This window comes from Eucyclogobius newberryi, unplaced genomic scaffold (genome assembly GCF_026437365.1).
Source record: "Eucyclogobius newberryi isolate DKJ021-1_F unplaced genomic scaffold, fEucNew1.0.hap1 SCAF_74, whole genome shotgun sequence".
NCBI lineage: Eukaryota > Metazoa > Chordata > Actinopteri > Gobiiformes > Gobiidae > Eucyclogobius > Eucyclogobius newberryi.
In genome coordinates, this window is record NW_027316434.1 from 209,228 (window position 1) to 215,227 (window position 6,000).

At 49.9% G+C, this 6,000-nt stretch overlaps 1 protein-coding gene across 1 annotated transcript in view; it reads left to right on the forward strand.

The window, feature by feature from the left end:
- The window catches only part of fam151a (family with sequence similarity 151 member A), a 186,509-nt gene extending 184,086 nt beyond the window's left edge, over nt 1–2,423 (forward strand). The window contains exon 10 of the mRNA XM_072436162.1: nt 2,263–2,423. Coding sequence (XP_072292263.1) covers nt 2,263–2,423 — 161 coding nt within the window. The remainder of the gene's footprint in view (nt 1–2,262) is intronic.
- Nucleotides 2,424–6,000: the final 3,577 nt, after the last annotated feature.

Here is a 6,000-nt window from a genome sequence, read left to right on the forward strand (position 1 = left end):
GTCCGCGCTCTAAACCTGGTCCGCGCTCTAAACCTGGTCCAAGCTCTAAACCTGGTCCACGCTCTAAACATGGTCCCCGCTCTGAACCTGGTCCATGCTCTAAACCTTGTCCACGCTCTGAACCTGGTCCACGCTCTAAACCTGGTCCATGCTCTAAACCTGGTCCACGCTCTAAACCTGGTCCACGCTCTAAACCTCTAAACCTGGTCCATGCTCTAAACCTGGTCCACGCTCTAAACCTGGTCCACACTCTAAACCTGGTCCACGCTCTAAACCTGGTCCGCGCTCTGAACCTGGTCCATGCTCTAAACCTGGTCCACGCTCTAAACCTGGTCCACGCTCTAAACCTGGTCCATGCTCTAAACCTGGTCCACGCTCTGAACCTGGTCCATGCTCTAAACCTGGTCCATGCTCTAAACCTGGTCCACGCTCTAAACCTGGTCCACGCTCTAAACCTGGTTCACCCTCTGAACCTGGTCCATGCTCTAAACCTGGTCCATGCTCTAAACCTGGTCCACGCTCTAAACCTGGTCCACGCTCTAAACCTGGTCCGTGCTCTAAACCTGGTCCACGCTCTAAACCTCCAAACCTGGTCCACGCTCTGATCCTGGTCCACGCTCTAAACCTGGTCCACGCTCTGAACCTGGTCCACGCTCTAAACCTGGTCCACGCTCTAAACCTGGTCCGCGCTCTGAGCCTGGTCTACGTTCTAAACCTGGTCCACGTTCTAAACCTGGTCCATGCTCTAAACCTGGTCCATGCTCTAAACCTGGTCCACGCTCTAAACCTGGTCCACGCTCTAAACCTGGTCCACCCTCTGAACCTGGTCCATGCTCTAAACCTGGTCCATGCTCTAAACCTGGTCCACGCTCTAAACCTGGTCCACGCTCTAAACCTGGTCCGTGCTCTAAACCTGGTCCACGCTCTAAACCTCCAAACCTGGTCCACGCTCTGAACCTGGTCCGTGCTCTGAACCTGGTCCACGCTCTAAACCTGGTCCACGCTCTGAACCTGGTCCACGCTCTAAACCTGGTCCACGCTCTAAACCTGGTCCGCGCTCTGAGCCTGGTCCACGTTCTAAACCTGGTCCACGTTCTAAACCTGGTCCATGCTCTAAACCTGGTCCACGCTCTAAACCTGGTCCACGCTCTAAACCTGGTCCACGCTCTGAACCTCTAAACCTGGTCCGCGCTCTAAACCTGGTCCACGCTCTAAACCTGGTCCACGCTCTAAACCTGGTCCACGCTCTAAACCTGGTCCACGCTCTGAACCTGGTCCACGCTCTAAACCTCTAAACCTGGACCGCGCTCTAAACCTGGTCCACGCTCTAAACCTGGTCCACGCTCTAAACCTGGTCCGCGTTCTAAACCTGGTCCACGCTCTAAACCTGGTCCACGCTCTAAACCTGGTCCGCGCTCTGAACCTGGTCCATGCTCTAAACCTGGTCTGCGCTCTGAACCTGGTCCACGCTCTAAACCTGGTCCGCGCTCTAAACCTGGTCCACGCTCTAAACCTGGTCCACGCTCTGAACCTCTAAACCTGGTCCGCGCTCTAAACCTGGTCCACGCTCTAAACCTGGTCCACGCTCTAAACCTGGTCCACGCTCTAAACCTGGTCCACGCTCTGAACCTGGTCCACGCTCTAAACCTCTAAACCTGGACCGCGCTCTAAACCTGGTCCACGCTCTAAACCTGGTCCGCGCTCTAAACCTGGTCCACGCTCTAAACCTGGTCCACGCTCTAAACCTGGTCCGCGCTCTAAACCTGGTCCACGCTCTAAACCTGGTCCATGCTCTAAACCTGGTCCACGCTCTAAACCTGGTCCGCGCTCTAAACCTCCTGCACGGTCACGCTCGCTCTCACGTGGAGAGTAGAATGCAGTGAATGAAGAGATATCCCAGAAAAGGAGAGCAGTGGTGATCACGGTCACGTCTGAAGACCTGGAGTTGCCTCCACCGTGTGTTGTTCCCCGGAGAGAACCCCAATATCATAGTCCTGAACCGACTCACTGAGCCACGTCTCTGTGAAGCACAAAACAGCAGATGAAGAAAAGTCTGTCGGTCTCATCACTAGCACCAGTTCTTCCAGTTTGTTGGGAGTGAACGTTTGAGAGGAAGATAAGTGTCCGTGATCTGCCCCGGCTCGCTTTCCTCTTCTGCCAATTCTCACTCTTTTGGCCAAATAAAGAGCCAAATCTGCAGCAAATGCTGTTGTTGTTCTTCTTTTATGATGAAAAGCTGACAGAATGTGTTTCCTGTGCCAGAGGATCAGGCCAGAGTAGTGCGCTTCTATCCTGGAGGAGACTTGATGGACTTCCTGTTTGGAGCCGACACAGAGAAGTCTGAGCGAGGGAGGAGTCTGAGCGTGCGCCTGCTCACGCTCACAGATCAAGCCGCTCTGTCAGCCGCTGTCAAAGGTTTGTAAACTGTGTAATATGTGACTGTGTGACTGTGTAATGTGTGACTGTGTAATGTGTGACTGTGTAATGTGTGACTGTGTGATTGTGTAATGTGTGACTGTGTAATGTGTGACTGTGTGATTGTGTAATGTGTGACTGTGTAATGTGTGACTGTGTAATATGTAATGTGTGACTGTGTAATGTGTGACTGTGTGACTGTGTAATGTGTGACTGTGTAACGTGTGACTGTCTAATGTGTGACCGTGTAATGTGTGACTGTGTAATGTGTAATGTGTGACTGTGTAATGTGTGACTGTGTAATGTGTGACTGTGTAATGTGTGACTGTGTAATATGTAATGTGTGACTGTGTAATGTATGACTGTGTAATGTGTGACTGTGTGACTGTGCAATGTGTGACTGTGTAATGTGTGACTGTGTAATATGTAATGTGTGACTGTGTAATGTGTGACTGTGTAATGTGTAATGTGTGACTGTGTAATGTGTGACTGTGTAATGTGTGACTGTGTAATGTGTGACTGTGTAATGTGTAATGTGTGACTGTGTAATGTGTAATGTGTGACTGTGTAATGTGTAACTGTGTGACTGTGTAATGTGTGACTGTGTAATGTGTGACAGTGTAATGTGTGACTGTGTAATGTGTAATGTGTGACTGTGTAATGTGTGACTGTGTAATGTGTGACTGTTTGACTGTGTAATGTGTGACTGTGTAATGTGTGACTGTGTAATGAGTGACTGTGTAATGTGTGACTGTGTAATGTGTGACTGTTTGACTGTGCAATGTGTGACTGTGTAATGTGTGACTGTGTAACGTGTGACTGTGTGACTGTGTAATGTGTGACTGTGTAATGAGTGACTGTGTAATGTGTGACTGTGTAATGTGTGACTGTTTGACTGTGCAATGTGTGACTGTGTAATGTGTGACTGTGTAATGTGTAATGCGTGACTGTGTAATGTGTGACTGTGTAATGTGTGACTGTGTAATGTGTGACTGTGTAATGAGTGACTGTGTAATGTGTGACTGTGTAATGTGTGACTGTTTGACTGTGTAATGTGTGACTGTGTAATTTGTGACTGTGTAATGTGTGACTGTGTAATGTCTGACTGTGTAATGTGTAATGTGTGACTGTGTAATGTGTGACTGTGTAATGTGTGACTGTGTAATGTGTGACTGTGTAATGTGTAATGTGTGACTGTGTAATGTGTGACTGTGTAATGTGTGACTGTGTGACTGTGTAATGTGTGACTGTGTAATGTGTGACTGTGTAATGAGTGACTGTGTAATATGTGATTGTGTAATGTGTGACTGTTTGACTGTGTAATGTGTGACTGTGTAATGTGTGACTGTGTAATGTGTGACTGTGTAATGTGTGACTGTGTAATGTGTGACTGTGTGACTGTGTAATGTGTGACTGTGTGACTGTGTGACTGTGTAATGTGTGACTGTGTGACTGTGTGACTGTTTGACCGTGTAATGTGTGACTGTGTAATGTGTGACAGTGTAATGTGTGACTGTGTAATGTGTGACTGTGTAATGTGTGACTGTGTAATGAGTGACTGTGTAATGTGTGACTGTTTGACTGTGTAATGTGTGACTGTGTAATGTGTGACTGTTTGACTGTGTAATGTGTGACTGTGTAATGTGTGACTGTTTGACTGTGTAATGTGTGACTGTGTAATGTGTGACTGTGTAATGTGTGACTGTTTGACTGTGTAATGTGTGACTGTGTAATGTGTGACTGTTTGACTGTGTAATGTGTGACTGTGTAATGTGTGACTGTGTAATGTCTTACTGTGTAATGTGTGACTGTGTAATGTGTGACTGTGTAATGTGTGACTGTGTAATGTGTGACTGTGTAATGTGTAATGTGTGACTGTGTAATGTGTGACTGTGTAATGTGTGACTGTGTGACTGTGCAATGTGTGACTGTGTAATGTGTGACTGTGTAATGTGTAATGTGTGACTGTGTAATGTGTGACTGTGTAATGTGTAATGTGTGACTGTGTAATGTGTGACTGTGTAATGTGTAATTTGTGACTGTGTAATGTGTGACTGTGTAATGTGTGACTGTGTAATGTGTGACTGTGTAATGTGTGACAGTGTGACTGTGCAATGTGTGACTGTGCAATGTGTGACTGTGTAATGTGTGACTGTGTAATGTGTGACTGTGTAATGTGTAATGTGTGACTGTGTAATGTGTGACTGTGTAATGTGTGACTGTATAATGTGTAATGTGTGACTGTGTAATGTGTGACTGTGTAATGTGTAATGTGTGACTGTGTAATGTGTGACTGTGTGAATGCCAGTGGTGTGTGGAGAGTGAAGTCATGTTCATGTCTGAAATGGCAGAAAGAGTGTTTTTATTGCATTGAAATGAATCAATATTATTAGTGATATTAGTTTAGTCCAAACACACAACAAATGACAATATCTGAAGATGAAGTCATTTTGTCTTCTACACCGTCATTTCCTGAAGATTGACCCCCACCACCAGGCCTGTTTGAGGAGAGAAAGGCGGCTGAAGGTGGCTGAGGGCTGCTGAAAGTGGCTGAAGGTGGCTTAGGGCAGCTGGAGGCGGCTGAAGGCTGCTGAAGGTGGCTGAAGGTAGCTGAAGGTGGCTTAGAGCAGCTGGAGGCGGCTGAAGGTAGCTGAAGGTGGCTGAAGGTGGCTGAAGGTGGCGTAGGGCAGCTGGAGGCAGCTGGAGGCAGCTGGAGGCGGCTGGAGGCGGCTGGAGGCGGCTGAAGGTGGCTGAAGGTGGCTGAAGGTGGCTGAAGGTGGCTGAAGGTGGCTGAAGGTGGCTTAGGGCAGCTGGAGGCAGCTGGAGGCGGCTGGAGGCGGCTGGAGGCGGCTGAAGGTAGCTGAAGGTGGCTGAAGGTGGCTGAAGGTGGCTTAGAGCAGCTGGAGGCGGCTGAAGGTAGCTGAAGGTGGCTGAAGGTGGCTGAAGGTGGTTTATGGCAGCTGGAGGCAGCTGGAGGCGGCTAAAGGTGGCTGAAGGTGGCTGAAGGTGGCTGAAGGTGGCTGAAGGTAGCTGAAGGTGGCTTAGAGCAGCTGGAGGCGGCCGAAAGTAGCTGAAGGTGGCTGAAGGTGGCTGAAGGTGGCTGAAGGTGGCTGAAGGTGGCTGAAAGTGGCTTAGGGCAGCTGGAGGCAGCTGGAGGCAGCTGGAGGCAGCAGGAGGCGGCTGGAGGCGGCAGGAGGTGGCTGAAAGTGGCTGAAGGTGGCTTAGGGCAACTGGAGGCGGCTGAAGGCTGCTGAAGATGGCTGAAGGTGGCTGAAGGTGGCTGAAGGTGGCTTAGGGCAGCTGGAGGCAGCTGGAGGCGGCTGGAGGCGGCTGGAGGCTGCTGGAGGCGGCTGAAGGTGGCTGAAGGTGGCTTAGGGCAGCTGGAGGCAGCTGGAGGCAGGTGGAGGCGGCTGGAGGTGGCTGGAGGCGGCTGAAGGTAGCTGAAGGTGGCTGAAGGTGGCTGAAGGTGGCTTAGGGCAGCTGGAGGCAGCTGGAGGCGGCTGAAGGTGGCTGAAGGTGGCTGAAGGTGGCTGAAGGTGGCTGAAGGTGGCTTAGAGCAGCTGGAGGCGGCTGAAGGTAGCTGAA